The following is a 19,192-nucleotide window of genomic DNA, read 5'->3' on the forward strand; positions in this document are numbered from 1 at the left end:
GGAACTACACTAGATCCCTACGCCATTCATCCCAGCGACATGTTTCGTCGTCCACGGCAAGATGGCTGACTCCCCACAAGAGATCGCTAATCTTTTCGCCGACCACTTTTCCTCTATAAACAACAATGGCCCACCCCCGAATCACCCTGGACTGATTTTGCTCAACGAACATTACGCTGATGCCCCCGACATCCCCGCAGCGCGACCCTCGACAAGGGTGGGAAGCCTCGCCCAGTCGAAACTTGACACTGTGTCCTTCACAACCGAGTCTTTACAGGAGGCGCTCTCCAATATCAAGCCCTCTCACAGCTGCGGTCCAGACGGTATCGCGCCGACGTGGTTCAAACGGCTCTGTCCGCTAATGCTGCCGACCACGTGCCAGATTCTGCAAGGGCTGTTCGACAGCGGTACTGTGCCAGGGACGTGGCAACGAGCTTTGGTCACTCCGCTTCACAAAGGAAAAGGGAAGCCGACGAATGAACCAAAACATTACCGTCCTGTGTCAATCAGCTCGATTGTCTGCCGAACATTTGAAAGGATAGTGAACGGCCAGGTTCTCAACCACCTTGAAGAATCCGGCTATCTCTCGGACAGTCAGCACGGCTTTCGAAGAGGTCGCAGCTGCGAATCAGCACTGGCAACTATTACCCATTTTATCAGTGATCACATGGATAATAGAACCAGGACAGATCTAATCCAACTTGACCTAAGCAATGCGTTCGATACGCTCGACATTAATCTCCTGCTTGAGAAGCTCACAGACGCAGGCATACACGGTTTCCTATTCACCTGGATATCAAGGTTTCTGCGGAACCGCAGCCAACAAGTTGTGTACTGTGGGGCACGCTCTACAGAGAGGGTCATCTCATCAGGAGTGCCACAAGGCCCTGTCCTCGCTCCGAAGCTCTTTCTCATGTACGTGAATGACATGCCACGCAACGACAAGTGTATTCTAGTGCAATACGCAGACGATACATCGATCGCGACGACAATTTCGTCCCAGTCTGACGCACGTCACTTCCAAAGCTATCTAGAAGATATAGAGAGATGGATCTCGAGACAACACCTAAGCCTGAGCGCATCAAAGAGTTCCGTGATACGTTTCTCGAACTGCAAAAAACCGACAAGCCCTGTATATACTGTAGAAGGCACCCCATTACCCGCATCAGACCACCTGTCCATCTTGGGTGTCACGTTTTCTCAAAACTTGGATTTTTCCGTACATATTGCCGGCGTTATCGCGAAGTCCCGCAGGACGCTTGGCTTCATCACCAGCGTCGCAAGGCCAGGTGGGCCGGCGGTCCTGCAGGCACTATATACATCCTTAGTCCTGCCTTCATTGGAATACTGCTCTGCAGTTTGGTCTCCCCCTCAACAACACTTAATCGAGAGACTGGAGGGTGTGCAGCGCCGCGCAACCCGCAAAATCTGCGCCTGGTCCCCTGGCACGACCGACGTGGCGCACCACACACGGCTCAGAACCCTTGGCTGGAGGCCCCTCGATCAGAGACGGCGGATTTCTCGAGTTCGCGTGCTGTGCCAATTGCTCGACGGATCTCTTTCGGGGACTCGCCTATCGGCAACCGTACGTCTCGATAGAAGATCAGGTCAGCCCGAACTTCTTCGAGGCAGGACTGTTCGTCACACTGAATCCCTGCTGCCTGCCGCCATTAGAGACTTCTTGACCATACCATTAGCTTCTCGTAGCCCTCTGGCCAGGTCACACGATGAATCCCGGGAACTTTGCAAGGTATTCGCTAGACTAATGCCTTCGCGTCTGCTGCCATCATGATCTTCACTCCCTCACCCCCTCTTCCTCCTGAATCATAATCATCACCATCGCCATCGTCATCAGCAGCATCATCGTCATCACCACCACCTCCATCATCACTTCCATTATAATTTTAATGCTTCTAAAGCTGGGTAGTGCCGTAACTCCCAACGCACATGGCGGCAGGCTGGCAGACGCACACGCGTAAGGCTCGGTGGCTCGGTGGCTGTGCCACAACACGGTCCATTAACCCGCTGTCCTACACCATGCAGGTCCTTACCTCGTTCATCACCCTCGTCATGGTTCCAGCCTTCCTGAATGATACCTGGATTATCGCCACGGAAAGTACGCCCCTTCGCCACGCGCACGGCTCGAGAGATTGGCAGTCATCAACAGCAAACGCGCCGCTAAACCTTGTGGCGCTGTCATCTGATCCGTGGATCCCCAGTTCATCGTGGGAAGCACCATCGTCATCGACGTCAACAGATGCGCCAGTCCTAAAAGAACAACATCCGGCGACTGCACTCTGTGGGCTCGGTGGCTGTGCCACAACACGGTCCATTAACCCGCTGTCCTACACCATGCAGGTTAGTCTGTCATACGGTAGCTCGTCTAAGAAATCGAGCAACTATCTTTTAGTACAGCTGCCGAGCCTGCAGTGTTGCATTGCCTTTGCTAGAGAATGTGCTCAAGTCATCCGCCGCTTACTGATGATGTCTGGAGATGTAGAGACTAATCCGGGTCCTGTTACCTCAAGTGAAATCCTAAGCGAATTGCAGAAGCTGTCTGCAGGTCAAATTAAACTCATCGAGGAGGTAAAGGGCCTAAAAAGTCAGCTGCAGATAACCGATAGGACCATATCGGACCTAGGCAGGCGGATGACTGACCTGGAGGGTCATTACCAAGGCCTTTCCACGCTACGTGCTGAGGTGGAGGCCACGGTGACCAGGGCCGTCCACGCGGCTCGTCAGGTCTCTGACCTTGAGGCCCGTGTGGACGACACTGAAAATCGATCCGGACGAAAGAATCTGATATTTTATGATGTGCCCGATCCCTCACCTACAGAGACTTTTGCCCAGTCCGAACAAAGAATCATTCGCCTTTGCTCTGAACTTTTTGATGTAACATTAGACTCGAAAGAAATAGAACGTGCCCACCGCCTCGGGAGTCTTTCGGTCGAGCGTCCACGACCAATAATAGTGAACTTCTCCTTTTTCAAAACTAAAGAAGCTATCCTTTCGAATGACCGTAAACTAAAAGGTACTAACTTCAGCATGGGCGAAGATTTTTCCCGCTCAGTTCGCAACGCACGGAAACACCTCCTTGCCTTTGCTAGAAGCAAATCTGCTCCCTTTTCTTTGCGCTACAAAACACTGCTCATCGGCTCAAAACGTTACGTTTTCGATGAATCATGCCAATCAGTCAAAGAAATCTCATAGCAATCGCACCGTCAGCGGAAAATTACAACACGCCCCCAACGTGCCCCTCAAACTAATCTTTCTTTTTCGGTGATCTTTACTAACATACGCAGTTTTCTTCCGAAACGCGAACTCGTATCTAGCGTTGTATTATCTTCTGAATGCAATGTACTTGTGCTCACTGAAACTTGGCTAACCAGTGACGTTACTGACTCCGAAGTTTTATCGTACCTGCCAAATTTCCGTCTCTTTCGTAATGATCGCAAAGGTACTCGCGGGGGAGGTGTTCTCATTGCCGTAAACCATCAAATACCATGCACTACTATTAACACTTCATCCGGTCTGGAAATGCTCTGGCTCATCTGTCATGCCGCTCCTGAAACAGTGCTGTTGGGTGTCTATTACAGGCCGCCGCATAATAGTCCCGATTTTCCGGGGCAGCTTAACGATATGCTGTGCCACCTCAATGCAAAACATCTCAATGCCCACATACTTCTTTTTGGCGACTTTAATCACCCATATGTCGATTGGGCTAACCTGGCGCCTACAACAACGAGCAACGCAGAAACGAGAGAATTTATCGATGTTTGCCTCAATTTTAACCTGTCCCAAATATTAACTGAGCCAACACGTGTCACGCAAGAGACTGCAAGTCTATTGGACCTAATATTAACCAACCGTCCTGACAGTATGTCGTCAATTACATACCTACGGGAAATTAGTGACCATAAGGTCATTCACGCTGATTTTATGTTTTCGCCGACGTTGCCCCCTACTCAAAGTAAAACAATTCGCCTCTACAACAAAGGAAATTATGAAGCGATAAATAACCACTTAACCAATTTTTTTACTGACTTTGAGGCTGCTTATCAAAGTCGATCCATCCATGAAAATTGGGTACTACTCAAGAACAAGTTTAACGAATTAATAAACACATTTATTCCTAAAATCAGTTTTCGTGTTAGCCGACAGAAGCCATGGTTCACTAAAACCCTCAAGAGGCTGGAAAATAAAAAAAAGCGTCTTTTTCGCTCTGCGAAGTCAAAACCAAACCCATGCGCGTGGGAAAGGTACTACGAGGCTGAAGCAACATATTTAAACGCGATCATTGAAGCCAAGCGCTAATTTTTTCTTATTGACTTACCAAACATATTAATCAATAACCCAAGAAAGTTCTGGCAGGTCATAAACCCTCAGCAGACTCCCAGTTTAACTCTTGCCGATGAATCGGGGAATGTGCTTAGCGATAGTGAGTGCTCTAACATGTTTAATATCGCGTTCTCATCAGTCTTTACTCAAGAGCCCGACGCACCACTCCCACCCGTAATCGAAACTATTGAATCGGAAATGCACTCCATCTCATTTTCCACTGCCGGTATTTCGTCTATTATTGATAACATCAAGTTGTCATCATCAGCGGGCGTCGACGAAATCACCTCGAAATTTTTGAAGAATTGTAACCATGTATGTTCATCATTTTTTTCACTTATGATCTCGCAGTCACTTTTCACAGGCGGCATTCCAGATGACTGGAAGGCGGGGAAGGTCGTTCCCGTTTTCAAATCAGGCAACAAGGACTCTCCATTAAATTATCGACCCATTTCCTTAAGAAGCGTACCCTGCAAAATCATGGAACACGTCATTTATACCCACGTTATGAACTTCCTGGACTCTAACCAATTCTTTCACTCTTCTTAGCACGGGTTTCGCAGGAACTTCTCCTACGAAACTCAACTAGCTCTCTTTCTCCACGACTTGCATACCTAAATTAACTGTTGGGCTAGTTGGCTACACATTGTATAAAAATTCAAAAGCGCAAACACCAAGGAAAAGAAGAAGGGACAGGACAGAGCGCTTACTCCAACTGGAAGTTTAATGTATTCCCCGAGGAAGACATAAAAGAAGAATTAGCCATGTGAAGGTAAAAAAGAAGAAAAAAAGAAGAAAAGAAGAAGAAAAATTATTATTATAGTTTATAGATGCATTAAAAATTTTTTTTTAAAACTAAATCTGACCCCTTGACACAAGCGAAAAAAGAATGTAATAAAAATTCAGAAGTATAAACAAAATCAGCAGGTCAAAGATAAGGTTAGAAAACATTAGAGTGACCCGCGTTAAGAAAAAAGGTCGAGGTATCTCATCTCTTTCTCGGACAGCGCTATTGACGGTGCGCTTATGCAAGCTTCCCCGAGAGACAATATTGCTTTCGCTTCATAGAGTTCTCGGGATCTTTTTTTGTGGTAATGCTTGAGGATCTTAGTCTGTTGGAATATGGGTGTGCAGTGGCAGTCGCGGACATGTATGGCGAGATGTCCCGATGGTGATGATTTCAGAGAAAGGTGATGCTCTCGAAGTCTCACGTTCACACAGCGCCCAGATTGTCCGACGTAGACTTTTCCACATGTGAATGGAATTTCGTATACTACGTTGATGTTGCAGTTGACGTACTTGTGCGTATGCTTGATGGTGCACTTGTTGTTATTTTCATTTTGCGTATTAATCTTAGGACACAATTTTTTGAGTTTGTTTGGAGCTGAAAGTACCACTGGTACTTCATACTTTGAGCCTATCCGTTTCAAGTTGTGGGATATGTTGTGGAAGTAGGGTATCACTGCCGGCCGCGTTTTCTTCTCGCAATTTCGTTGTCCTCTTCCCTTGGGAGTTGTAAGACATTCTGCTACATCAAACAATAATGAATTGGTGTATCCAGAATCCAGCAGCCTCTGCACTTGTGCTTCGAAACTACGCTTAGCCGTGTGTTCACAGGACTTGTGCAGAGCCGCTTTGAAGCAACTTTGCACTATTCCTCTTTTGATGATCTTAGAGTGGGCAGAATCAAAAGGTAGGAGTCTTTTTTTGGACCGTGGTGCATAAGTCCAACAAGTGTGTGATTCTTCAAAGGACAGTTGTAAATCTAAAAATTGAAGCTTGCTATTAGTAGGTAACTCGTGTGTGAATTTGAGTCCTTGAGCTTGTGTCATGAAAGTGTTGTTTATGATGTTGAACGTAGCACAATCATATTGGTCAGGTCCGATGGAAAGTAAAACGAGATAGTCATCGACGTATCTAAAGATACGTGTTACAAGGTTTGTGGGAAGGCTCTGGGCTATTGCCCTGTCACAGGTGGAAAGAAAGATGTCGCATAAGACAGGTGCTACACAGGAGCCAATGCAAATCCCTTTCTTTTGGATGTAAGTATTGCCGCTAAAAGTTACAAAGGTAGATGTGAGGTAGAACCTAAGGAGTTCCATGAAAGATTCGGATGGTATGCCACATTGATTTTGAAATGACACAGTTCCATTAGCCTCTATGCAATCGCTGACGGCTTCAAACATTCTTGCGTGAGGGAGTGTATGGAAATACTACTAAAAGCTGGCCCTCAAAGCGACAGGAAGATACATTTCACTCGTATAGTCAATCACTTTCGAGAAAGAAATTTAAATCTTCTAATATCGGACAAGGAAGGAGGTTTTGTTGTGACGACCAGAGAGATTTACCTTGATAAAGCCCAGTTCTCCATAGATAAGAATTTTAATTGCTTGGAGAGGTTTAATCCCAAAAAAGTGAAGGCAAAAGCACTCCAGCTGTGCGACAGGCTAGATCTAAGCCAATTGAGAAAACAGATAAACACTGCTAAAAGTGATCAATTGGAAATGTTTTTCACCGCCAAAACTCACAAGGAGGGTTGCCCTTTTCGTGTAATAGTAACTGAACGAGGATCTTGGCAGGGAGCTATGTCCAAATTTCTTTTACGCCACCTGAACAGCCTCAATTTCTATGACCCTTTTCTAATTCCAAACTCAGAATCTCTAATAGACTACCTTAAATCAAGTGCTTCAGCAGTAAAGTTTGGACTCTCCCTTGATGTGGAGGACTTGTTCTACTCGGTCCCTCACGCAAGAATGTTTGAAGCCGTCAGCGATTGCATAGAGGCTAATGGAACTGTGTCATTTCAAAATCAATGTGGCATACCATCCGAATCTTTCATGGAACTCCTTAGGTTCTACCTCACATCTACCTTTGTAACTTTTAGCGGCAATACTTACATCCAAAAGAAAGGGATTTGCATTGGCTCCTGTGTAGCACCTGTCTTATGCGACATCTTTCTTTCCACCTGTGACAGGGCAATAGCCCAGAGCCTTCCCACAAACCTTGTAACACGTATCTTTAGATACGTCGATGACTATCTCGTTTTACTTTCCATCGGACCTGACCAATATGATTGTGCTACGTTCAACATCATAAACAACACTTTCATGACACAAGCTCAAGGACTCAAATTCACACACGAGTTACCTACTAATAGCAAGCTTCAATTTTTAGATTTACAACTGTCCTTTGAAGAATCACACACTTGTTGGACTTATGCACCACGGTCCAAAAAAAGACTCCTACCTTTTGATTCTGCCCACTCTAAGATCATCAAAAGAGGAATAGTGCAAAGTTGCTTCAAAGCGGCTCTGCACAAGTCCTGTGAACACACGGCTAAGCGTAGTTTCGAAGCACAAGTGCAGAGGCTGCTGGATTCTGGATACACCAATTCATTATTGTTTGATGTAGCAGAATGTCTTACAACTCCCAAGGGAAGAGGACAACGAAATTGCGAGAAGAAAACGCGGCCGGCAGTGATACCCTACTTCCACAACATATCCCACAACTTGAAACGGATAGGCTCAAAGTATGAAGTACCAGTGGTACTTTCAGCTCCAAACAAACTCAAAAAATTGTGTCCTAAGATTAATACGCAAAATGAAAATAACAACAAGTGCACCATCAAGCATACGCACAAGTACGTCAACTGCAACATCAACGTAGTATACGAAATTCCATTCACATGTGGAAAAGTCTACGTCGGACAATCTGGGCGCTGTGTGAACGTGAGACTTCGAGAGCATCACCTTTCTCTGAAATCATCACCATCGGGACATCTCGCCATACATGTCCGCGACTGCCACTGCACACCCATATTCCAACAGACTAAGATCCTCAAGCATTACCACAAAAAAAGATCCCGAGAACTCTATGAAGCGAAAGCAATATTGTCTCTCGGGGAAGCTTGCATAAGCGCACCGTCAATAGCGCTGTCCGAGAAAGAGATGAGATACCTCGACCTTTTTTCTTAACGCGGGTCACTCTAATGTTTTCTAACCTTATCTTTGACCTGCTGATTTTGTTTATACTTCTGAATTTTTATTACATTCTTTTTTCGCTTGTGTCAAGGGGTCAGATTTAGTTTTAAAAAAAAAAAAAATTTTTAATGCATCTATAAACTATAATAATAATTTTTCTTCTTCTTTTCTTCTTTTTTTCTTCTTTTTTACCTTCACATGGCTAATTCTTCTTTTATGTCTTCCTCGGGGAATACATTAAACTTCCAGTTGGAGTAAGCGCTCTGTCCTGTCCCTTCTTCTTTTCCTTGGTGTTTGCGCTTTTGAATTTTTATACATTGCATACCTATCTCGACTCTAACTGCCAAACTGACGCTATCTTCCTGGACTTTGCAAAAGCCTTCGACAAAGTACCTCATAGACGCTTGCCACTAAAACTTTCTCGGCTAGGATTAGACCCTGACGTCTTGAAATGGATACAGGAATTTTAGACTAATCGCTCTCAATCCGTCCTCGTTAATAACCAGTCCTCCAACTGCCTACCAGTATCATCAGGTGTCCCCCAGGGCTCCGTCTTGGGCCCACTGCTATTCCTCATATATATTAACGATTTACCCTTACACGTTACTTGCCAAATCCGTATGTTTGCCGATGACTGCGTTATTTACCAACCAGTTACTAACATTTCTGACCAAATCAATCTACAGGAAAACCTCAACCGCATCCAGGAATGGTGCGACCACTGGCTCATGTCACTTAATCCTAATAAATGCAAACTCATGTCCTTTCATCACCGAACCAACCCTTTCCTTTTCCCCTATTCAATTGCTAACACTCCCGTCGAACTAGTACCGTCCTATAAATATCTTGGTGTCACCTCAGATAGCGACTTATCATGGCGCGCACATGTCACTAACATTATCTCATCAGCAAATAAAAGTTTAGGATTTCTCAAACGCCATCTACGTACCGCTCCTCAAAGCATAAAACTGCTAGCATACAAATCACTCGTAAGGTCAAAGCTGGAATACGCATTCCCCATCTGGAGCCCGCACCAAGCCTATCTCAGGTATGCACTCGAACAGCTTCAGAACCGCGCCACCAGATTCATCCACTCATCTTACTCGTACAAAATTAGTATTTCATCTTTAAAAGCTGAATCGGGCCTTTTAGACCTCTCCTCTCGTCGCCAAACTGCTAGCTTATGTCTATTTCACAAGTTTTTCTATTCTCCGCTCCATAACGCGCCCTACATTGTACCCCACGCCCGCATCTCTCTCCGAAGAGGTCACCCATTGCAGGTCACCCGTCACCGCACTCGAACTGCCACTTTTTTCAATTCCTTCTTCCCCCGTACTGCAACAGACTGGAACGGCCTTCCCGGCAATGTTGCTACGATCACCTGCCCATTAAGGTTTGCTGGAACTGTGTCAACCATCAATCCAGCGTAACAACCTATTGTTCAAGTTATTGTTTTTTTATATTCTCCCACCCCTTATGTAACACCCCTCCCGAAGGGGTCTTTAAGGAAATAAAGTGAAGAAGTGAAGTAAGGGTTTTTGCCTATCTGCTTTGCCTGGCACGCCACCGTGTGCGCACCAATTTATATGCAAATAAATCACTCACTCACTCACTCACTCACTCATTCTCGAAGTCGTGGTCCGCGTTGGTCCGCTCTGGAGTAGTCACAGTCTGAGTGATGATCATCGGTGTTCTCAGTAATTAATATACGGTCCTTAGAAGAATGTTGTCGCAGGTCACCCGGCTGGGCTGGATGGGCCCGGCCGGGAGCAGCTGGGTTGGGGTCTGACGTAGTAAGAGACGACGATTACGTGACAGCGTCCTAGGGTAGGGCGGGTTGCCAGACCTTTATCAAAGGTATCGCAGTGGCTGGACAGGTCGAGCTGTTTCTGTGGAACGTTCTTACGTATAATACGGCAGCTTGGGCTTCGACGGTGCGCGACCGGTCGCAAGATCAGTCGTAGGTTCATGTTCCATGATAGGTTGTCACTATATTTTATAGCCCGAGAGGCGGGAACTTGTTAGGGTGAACCTCTTTAGGGTCTAGCCTTCTCCGTTCTGCGTCCGTGCTCACATCGATTGCGTAGCCTCCGGGACCGGCCCACTCTAAAAAAGTAAAAAAAAAAAAAAAAGTACTTCCGCACCGAACTCAGGACCGCTTGCTTAGGAGGCAGACGTCTTAACCACTACGCTACCCTCCATCGTTTTTTTTCTTTATTTGCACTAAATACGCACTACACGCAAAACACTCACAAGACACTGGGGCTAAAACGCCACGTGCCGTCACCTGGGGCCGTAACGATTCTTAAAACTCCTTGGGCGGGGTGTCACTCATGTCTAAAACACTCTTGACCTGCAAAACAACTTCAATAAAAAATAAACGCGCTGACTTTGGGCGGACTTCGGCATGCCGTACCGCCATACAGGACCTCCACAGACCGTACAATCCAAGGGCCATAAACAGATCGTAAGGCACAGTTTCACCTTTCTCCTCGGGAAGCAAGCAAATGGTGTCTACATCAATGCACATGTCTTTTTTTCAGGGTCCGTTGTAAAACATCTCAAATGAAGACAGCGTCCCAGCAATGCAGGAACGCATGCTCAATTGTCTCAGGCTGTCAACACAACAAACAATTGACACCCCAAGAAACGTAGATACCCCGCTCCTGAAGCCTTACCTTTACTGGTAAGGTGGCAGTGTGTAAACGGAAGAAAAACGTTTTTACGGCTGGCGGCACACACATTTTCTTAACCCGGGTCAGTACATCCTGTCCTGGACCTACCACATACGGCTGTCGGTAAAGTGGCACCGGAAAGTCCCATGTAGCCGCTCAACTTCTATACAAGAAAGGGCGCTGGGGTCAAGTGCTTAACTGTTTCTATAACCACGATCCATACCACACATTTTCTTTCTGACATGGACCGTTGACTTAAGCGGTGGATATCCGTTCCGACGGCTTCTAGCGGATCCAAACTGATCCGCTAGAAGAACCACTAGCTCTGCATTTCACCGGCCATAAAGCAGTAATAATGAAGTCGAAACACAACCCGGAACTCAGCACCATTTATGAGCAATAAAATCAGTATCATGAGCACCACCAGAAGCTTCGCCCCAATCAACATCATTCACCACGTGGAGATGCGGCCTCTTTTTTTTCTTGTGTTCTCTACAGTTGAAGTTCTGCCCGACTACAGATGAGGGGAAAGGGTTCGATAAGCTCCGTGCCGTTTTGACGCAGCGAGCGGCAATCACTGCAGGGCGTCATGGGGGCCTTTACGCATACCGTTGGGCGCAGGGCTGAACTTGTGGTCCTTGTGTGCATCCATATTAATTGATAAGGGGAGAAATTGCTTGAATAAGTTGCTTTAGCTATTACTGTACTTGCTGAATGGCTCGTTTCGTATCTTGCTGTTGTTGCTACCTGCGCTTCTGGAAGGCGTGCAGGAACTGTTGTGCTTGTTGGGTCTTCTGAAGCTAGCGTACATGCTCCGGCGTGTCGGGACGAAGCCAGGCTACTGTGAATGGTAGAGACGGTCTTGGGGTTCGGTGTGTTGCGAGTGGATGCGGATAGGAGACGGGTGGCGAAGGACTGTGCCGTGGTGAGCGGGACTGGCGGCGCTTGCTATGTTTGTCGAGTTCACTCTATATTTGCCGCCCCTACTCCTCCTGTTTGAGACTGGGGGAGTGGAGCCAGCATTCTCTTTTTCGGCGTCGCTTATCATGCTTCTCCGTGGCCCCTTGCACCGTCCTGAGTATAGCTGCGAATGGTTGATGCTGCTGCCGGACGGTACAGTGGAAGTTGTCTTGGTTGCGGCTTTGTTCTGCCTGATGCGTGTCGGTGAGTTGCTGCGTGTCTGAAGTTTGACACTCTTTAGAGAGTCCTGCCATTGCAGATCTTTACGAGCGGAATAGCTCGTTGATACGAACTTGGCGTGAGGTGCGAGAATGGTCCGAGGCAGAGATACTGCTATTGTAGCGTGCAAGTGCGCAGCTCGAGGCGTTCTACTGGCGACCTTATGGTCGACGATTTTTGTTCTTGTTTGGCTTCTTCGTGTTGCTTTGTCTGTTCAGTGAACTCCACTTGGGCGGGGCCGGAATTATCGTCGGCAAGGTAGTTTTTCTTCTTCCAGTAAGCGCAGTAGCTTGAGTGGCCGTTGAGTCAATTTTGTGGGTGTTCTTGGTGCTCTTGGCCGCAGTTGCTGCAGTCGGGCGTTCCATTCGCTCAGACGGTGGCTTAGGAGCCGAAACAGTGGCTGCGCAGATGCGCTAGAAACCTGTGCTCGTACCGTTCTACTTGTCGTGGGTAGCCACAGTGTGCGACTTGGTGCGGAGGATGTTGGGAAGAAGAACTGATGAAGTCATTTCCGCGAGAGCCCATAGGCCGTACGGCCAGTATGTCGAAACATTGGCATGCAGCACCTTGAGGAGTTTCTCCATAGTGTTATCCACCTTGTACCCCTAGAGCACGCCGCGGGAGATTCCTTCTGTTTGGACCTGGTACGAGCGCATCTGGAATGGTGGTCTGAATCTCAGTGGCATGGAGTTGACACGGAGGACGAGCGCCACCTGAGTAGAATCAAACGTCGTGACGGCAGTAGTGTTAGAAAATCGACTGGCGTGGTGATGTCGATGTAACTTGATATCTTAAGGGTAGGAGACGAGTGAGGTTTGCAAGTCTTGGGGGTCGATCCGTGTAACGTCGCATCGTTCTGTCGGTTGGAGCTTGACAATCTGTGTGAAGGGCGTCGCTCGGGTTTACGGTTTGAGATAGGCAATGGTTGACCAGATTTCCTAAGAAAGGTGCGAAGGTGTGTTTGACTGTGTTCGACTGGCGGCTTCAGTAACGATGACGTAATTTCCGTCGGAAGGTGCAAAACGCAGGCCCGGTAAGTCCGCGGCATGCGGCTAAAGCCGTGCTCTTCGCTAGGCTTGACAAGAAACTCGGAGAAACTACGAAAAAATGCTCGGAGACCAGCCAAAGTGGGGGTACGTGTTTTGCTGATATTCCTAAAAAGGCTGGTTCAAATTTGATGGTGTGAACAGTAAGGCGTTTAGAGCAATTGATAAAACTCCAGACATGAGCCGAATACGCAATATATCAACCAAGAAATCAGCATTGAAGCCTACTTATGGGCATTTCGTTGGTTTACTGAGGCCCAAAGAAGCCATGTGACAACCAATAAACTACGCATCTAGAATCTCAACCCGCGGTGTTACTTGAGTACCTTGGTATTCTGGATGATCAAATAAGCGGGTGGTACAGAATTGTGAAGAGCCACAACGACGTTGCAACCGCCCTCCCTCCCTTCAATGCTCGCTGGTGCAACTTCATGTAGCGAAGTGAGAATAAATATCAGCGTAAAATACATTGCTTTTTGATGACCTGGAAAGAGAGCCCACAAACGATTTATACAAGGGGAGTCGATCTTCCGAGTCTTTCTTTACTCAAAATGCAACGTGCCGCTCAAAAAAAAAAAAAAAGAAAAAAAAAAAGAAAAAAAGGAGCTAACATTAGACGAACTCGTCGTGCTTACTACGAGCAACAAAATAAATAAAGTAATCACTAATGAAGCGCGTTCATCATACAAATCATGAAGGACTCTACTGTTAACATTGGGACAATAAAATGTGTGCATTTAACAGTGGTACAGTGGTACAGTGATACTGCATAAATGCGCACCTACAAGTTTTGAGTTCACCAGTACGCTCCACACTCCAAGACAAAAAGATGGTCTCAAATGACGAAAGGCAAAATGTTCTCCAACGAACTACCATTTGATCCCCAAGGTTCTGGTTCGAGCTAGGCACCGTGCGCAAAAGCTGGGGACTATCCTCACTTGCTCGGAACTAACCGAGAGGCGTGCGCGAACAAGATCAGCCATTAGTCCTCCAAAAGCAAGGTGCACTGCGTGATTTAGTCCTCGAAGGCAAACGGAATGCTCACCTGAAACACAGCTAACATTTCGCTTGTTTCGTATTTCGCTTTCGGCTACAAAAATCTGGGCGGTAAGAAAAGGAATATTGCTTTTTTACTTACTGGCTCCTCCAGTAATGTACACCCTATAGATGCTTGCAAAAATTATTTCTTCCTTTGACAATATCGTGCTTAGGAAGACGTGGGTTCAAAAAAAAAAAATGTTTCTCCCTTTTTAGTTTTGACCTAATCAACGGCACGTTCTCAAAACTGTCGCTTTCTGTGCCGACCACCAGCTCCGCAATCTGACGATTTTTCAGCTCCTTCCGATGTGTGGTCCATTTACGCTGGCCAAAAAACGCGGTTCTAGTTTCCACGCCAGGCACTAGACGCCCCTGGATACCAGCGACTCCCAGCGCCGAGGTACAACTAAAACACAACTGCCCTGCGTTGAAAAAGCGAATCAGCACGGAATAGCAAGGTTTGAAAATACAAAGTTAAATGAGCTCACCTCTGCCAATGGCACCAGTCAGAGAGATAATCGTGGAGGCTAATGCGTTCAAAAAAATCCCGGCCGAGGTGCCCGCAATCTGACGGAGGTTTATTGCGGAGAAGACGCCGTGTAACCGAGCTTTCGGTTGCACGTCAAAAGATCCCCAGGTGGTCGAAATTAATCCTCAGTCCTCCGCTGGGGCGTGCCAGATGCCCGCCGTTGGTTTGGCACGTAAAACCCCCAAATTTGACTTTAATGCGTTCAAAATGCAAGCTTCCTCGAGACTGCGAGTTTTTTTTTTTTTTTTTTGTAATTATTCAGTGTTCAATCATAGCTTCTCAGTGAAAGAAGAAGCGACATTAAACGTTGAAAATTATTGTGTTTTAGTTGTATGGAAGTATACCGAAATTGTAAGCATTCAGATACCGTTGTGAGGAAAAAGTAAAGAAAGAAAAAGGCTTAGCTCCTATGGAAACGCAGCGAAGCCACCGGTCTTCAAACAACACGGCGCCTTTTCGCACGGGAGACAAGAGGTGGCGCAAGCGGTCGTGACGCCGACTGCCGCCGACGAACGAGCAGACAACGCCGAGAGCCGGCGTCTTTAGCAGACAAGAAACTGCACTTCCTTGTTGTTACCGCACCTGCTTTTGTTTCTGCGACTGTCACCGCCTGCGGAACGCGTGCCGCTTTTCAGTCGAAAAGCTCGTCTGCTAAAGACGCCGGCTCTCGGCGCCGTATGCTCGGTATGCTCGTTCGTTGGCGTAAAGCCCCTCTATGTGTTTGCGCTTGTCTTGCAAGTAGCGTCAAATGCGCGAGTGCACGAGGCCCATGTCTCGAGCGGCCCTTGGAAGCAAATGGCGGCGCAGCACTGAAATGACCGGGCCTTGGAAGCGAATGGCGGCGGAGCACCCGCTCATGGCACGTGTCTCGAGCGCTTCCACAACAATGGTTGGCGGTACTTGTAAAAAGCGCTTTTATCAAGGGGCTTTACGTTGGCGGCGTTCGTTGCGCCATCTCTTGTCTCCCGTGCGAAACGGCGCCGTGTTGTTTGAAGACCGGTGGCGTCGCTGCGTTTCCATAGGAGCTAAGCCTTTTTCTTTCTTTACTTTTTCCTCAGGTTAAAAAAAAAAAAAAAATGCACCGCCTGTGGGCATCGCTGCACAAAGTCGTAGCGCGATAGGTTAAGAAACCGAATTTTGCGGTCGATGTAAAGAGCCTGGACTCTCCTTGAATCACCCTGTACAATCGGTGCTGTCATGCGCGCGTCGCAGCCGCTAGAAAATGTCCTTTCCTCGCTCGGTTGCAAGCAGCCCGAGCAGATGACGCTTCAATAAGCGGCTAGTGGAATACACTGTTGGAGGACTGGTTTCTCATGCTTCTCTGTGGGGGATGCACGTCTTTTTAAAGTCGTCAACCGGGTGTGTAGAGCTCGGCGCTCGCGCTACGCGGGCTGCTTTTTGAGAATTCCACTAGTTGATGGGAAGTGCTTTCCGAAATCCGCGAGGGAGGCAAAGATCCACTCCGGGGGACGCGCTCCAAATCAACGAGAGGAAGATGAATTCGCATTTGTGGACAGATCCGCCGGAGACGGTACACTCTAAGAAAAAGTGAGCAACCCTCCTCGTCATCGTGCGTTTTGACGGCTGTAACTTCCCCACAGGCTTACTTAACTACCCACTGGGCTCGAGCCATTGAAAGTTAGCACCCTGTTGGCAGGTGACAAGCATGGGGTAGTCACGTTTTATAAACTCTTGAATTGAACATTCAAGTGCATGCAGTCGTTCAATATTAAAAGTCACTTCAAAAATCTCAAAAAGTACTTGAAACGTGTTTTCTCTTTGCGTTGGTTATCATTTATTCAAATTTGAACCGGTCGAAACAAGCGTGTGGCTCAGTTCGCCTAAACTGGCAGAAAACAAACAAGTACAGGCAACCTTGGTAGGCACCTGCTAAAACCCGAGGCAGATAAAAAGTATCGCGGTTGTCCTTTTTGGTTCCGTCGCGGGTTTTACCATGTACAGTAGTAAATAGCTGGCAGCTGGCGTCGTGCTCGAGGAATTTAACCAAATCTCTAGAAAAGCACAGGAAGCTACGCACAGGCGTGAGTTGACTTGAATGTTCGCCGGACGAGATACTCTCGTCGTCTTTTATTGTGCGGTTCAGTAAAGAGCGTGCTCTCAATAAAGGTGTGATCGGTCAGTTCTGCGTGCAGATCAGTTGTAACTGGCCTCCTCGGTTCCGCCGAACTTGCGCGCCTGTCGTACCCAATTTTTTTGCTTTCAAGTGCAGTGAAGTATGAAGCATTGAACACCACGACTGAGGCCGGACAGGACGAACGTACACAGATATCTGGGATCATGTCCGTGTATTTCACTATTTCTCTGTCTCGAGGTACATGATTCGCCTTCTCTGGTTCATTTGGCACATTTCATCGAGCATACTCGATAAAAAAATGCTTCAAACAAGGCCGGTTCAGACACTAGCGTTTGACAGCGTTGCGTCGAGAACTGAAAGCCACTCACCGGCACGTTTGTGCTTCGTATCAAGCGTGGAATCCAATTCAAGGAATCATCTTGGCACGCGATATAAGCAGCAGGGATGTCCTGATTTCTTGCTGCCGCAACGCAGTCAGACGCACGCAGTCAAACACTACTGTCTCAACCAGGATTTAGATAATTTAGCATACGTATTGCGCGTTCGTTGCAGGTGAAGGCACGGGCCCGAAAGCAGCAATTCTGTACTGTCCTCTTGGCGCGAGCGCGAGTGCATAGAACGGATATTTAGCGAAAAAAAGAAAACTGAAATAACGCAACGGGGAGGACCGGCGGACGGGCTTCGCTAAAATCACCTGAGCGTGCTCAGTGTACTCAAAGTGTACCCAACCGCCGCTAAAGTTAGTCTAGATACGTAAAAAGAGAAAAGAAAATGCATCAGCGTGTTCAGAAAGTTGTTATTGCAGAAATTGGTTTCGATAATTAATACAATTAATTAAACAGGCTTCTGTATACTTGAAGTGCAGGCAAGCGAGAAAACGAAACTGTTCAAAATGTGACCTGTAGAAACTATTCAAATTTATTTATAACATGCAGTTCACTTTTGCAATGGCCCTACATTAGAGATACGAGCGCTTTCCTAAGGGCAGTAGAGGAAAAGAATATATGCGGCTAAATCTTGCACAGTCTTTTCGTATTTATGCAAAATATGACAGTGGTCACCATCCTAATCGGTCACATAAAATACAGCAGTATATAAACTGGTGGTGTCGACTAGACGTGTGTATAGGAATGTAGAGTGTCAATATCTGATTGTATCTTGAGCTCTTACTGAATGCGTTGATGTATAAAATGCTGTGATGTCTATATGTCGCGTATGAGTGAAATGCGGTATGGGATATGTTCATACGGCATTGTCTGGCGAGGCGCTCAAAACAAGAATTGGTAGTTTTTTTGTTTTTTTTTTAGTTTGAGCGCTGTCCGTTAGGTGGCGCGTGTCGCCGCCCAATTCAAGGAGTCGCGCGTTTATGTGTCTACTTATTTGAGTAAAAAACATGGAGGCGTTCCATGGCTCCACGTAGCAGCCACAAAGGGTTCGGTCTGGTTCGGTTCTCGGCCTCTCGTCCAAATGGCTATCAGTCCCATAGCCAGTTGAATGGGTGTTCCGTGCGGTGAATAGCGCCAAGTGCGTGCACAGGCGCGGTAAGGATTATCAGGGACTTGAAAGTGGATAACGAATGCTAACAGGTGAGCAGGGGACCTATGTTGGACTTTCGAGAAACTAGAAACAGAAGTGACGTATTGGCAGCAGACGCGTAACCAAGCAACGGCGCACACCGCGAAACCGCCCTCTTTGACGCCGTGACGACTTGGCAAGATTGGCGTCTGTCACTCACTTGAGAGGCGTCAAGAGCCAACCACCGAAGAGCGGAAGTAGCTACGCTGTCCCCCTGCCGTACCTACGCTTTCCCGGCGGTACCTATCTGGAATCTAGTCCCTACGCAAGCGTCCGTTTCTCCGGCAACCGGAAAGGCAGTTTCTGCTTTTAGTCAAGCGATGGCAGCCAATCCCTTGCGGCGGCGACCTTCACATCGGCTCTTTTTTAAAGAAATTTGTCAAACTAAAAAAATACACGTGTTCTATTGAAATGAACAACTGATTTTGTAGCGGTTACAGAAAATATTAGATGGAGTAAACTCGCATAAAAGGTTAGAACAACATGCGGGACGCGGATGTACGCCTAGTTCAAATTACTGGCGCTCATGACTGCTCAAGAAACGGGAGGATGTGGCCTCTCTGGCACGCGGCGCCACTGAGCTGAGCCCGGCGCTGTAGAGAGACGACAAAGTTCGTCTCTGGAACGAGCTAACCTCCCGGCTAAACTTCCTCGGGCCTCCAAGGAACGAGCCGGAAGGTTGGAAACGCTACTGGGCCACGCGGGTGTCGAAGGCGCGGGCGCGGGCTACGGAGCTG

General features: G+C 47.2%; 1 protein-coding gene across 1 annotated transcript; it reads left to right on the forward strand.

Moving 5' to 3' along the window:
* Window positions 1-2,457: 2,457 nt before the first annotated feature.
* On the forward strand, window positions 2,458-3,210 carry LOC121835330 (the record flags this gene model as incomplete). Its single annotated transcript, XM_042289428.1, has 1 exon — window positions 2,458-3,210. A coding segment is annotated over one exon (753 nt), but the record flags the coding sequence as incomplete, so codon positions are not given.
* Window positions 3,211-19,192: the final 15,982 nt, after the last annotated feature.

Source organism: Ixodes scapularis, unplaced genomic scaffold, assembly GCF_016920785.2.
Source record: "Ixodes scapularis isolate PalLabHiFi unplaced genomic scaffold, ASM1692078v2 PGA_scaffold0__279_contigs__length_252992795, whole genome shotgun sequence".
Classification (NCBI taxonomy): domain Eukaryota; kingdom Metazoa; phylum Arthropoda; class Arachnida; order Ixodida; family Ixodidae; genus Ixodes; species Ixodes scapularis.